The 617-nt window shown below is 53.2% G+C and overlaps 1 protein-coding gene across 1 annotated transcript; it reads right to left on the bottom strand.

The window, feature by feature from the left end:
• Positions 1 to 36: 36 nt before the first annotated feature.
• PHALS_01368 (uncharacterized protein) lies at positions 37 to 451 on the bottom strand (the record flags this gene model as incomplete). The annotated part of the gene is made up of 1 exon (XM_024715742.1): positions 37 to 451. A coding segment is annotated over one exon (415 nt), but the record flags the coding sequence as incomplete, so codon positions are not given.
• Positions 452 to 617: the final 166 nt, after the last annotated feature.

The raw sequence follows: 617 nt of genomic DNA, 5'->3' as shown, positions 1-617 counted from the left end.
CAGTCACTTCTGCGGCGTCAAACATTCTAACTGAACCTCTTTCGCTATTGTCTGATCGGAGCAATCGATACCCCTTCTGCTGCGTCGCAGTACCGTCGTCACTGACACTTTTGATTGGGGTGTCCGTATTCGTGCTTGGAGCCGTGGAATTACTGCTTGGTGTGCTGCCATCTTGCGACCCGAGCGTGGAAATAGTTTTACCAGTCGTTGCCGCCGTAGCACTTCCACCATCGTTAGGATTCGCTGTCCCTTCCACCACATTAGCTTCAGTAGTGACACCAGCATTCGGGCCTCTGTGATTGTTTCTACTGCTGTACAGCACTCCATGAACTCCATAACCATAACCGGGGCCGTTGGGCCAAGCACCTTCAGCTCTAGCTCCACCAAAGTCATAATCCGGAACGCGCATTTCAGCCCCAGCTCCACCATAGCCATAACCCGGATCGCGCATTCCAGTCCCAGCACCACCATAGCCATACGACCGAGGGCTGCTGTTGCGCTTAGACCGACAGTTCCAGAGGTGGAAAAACACCATGACTGGTTCCTGGACAACGACAGTACGATACGCCATCAGGTACGGCCATCACAACCAGCATTCACCTTTTTGAGAGACCACA

The sequence above is a fragment of the Plasmopara halstedii genome (assembly GCF_900000015.1).
Source record: "Plasmopara halstedii genome assembly, contig: Scaffold_1520, whole genome shotgun sequence".
Taxonomy (NCBI): domain Eukaryota; phylum Oomycota; class Peronosporomycetes; order Peronosporales; family Peronosporaceae; genus Plasmopara; species Plasmopara halstedii.
This window is presented reverse-complemented; position numbering and strand designations above follow the sequence as displayed.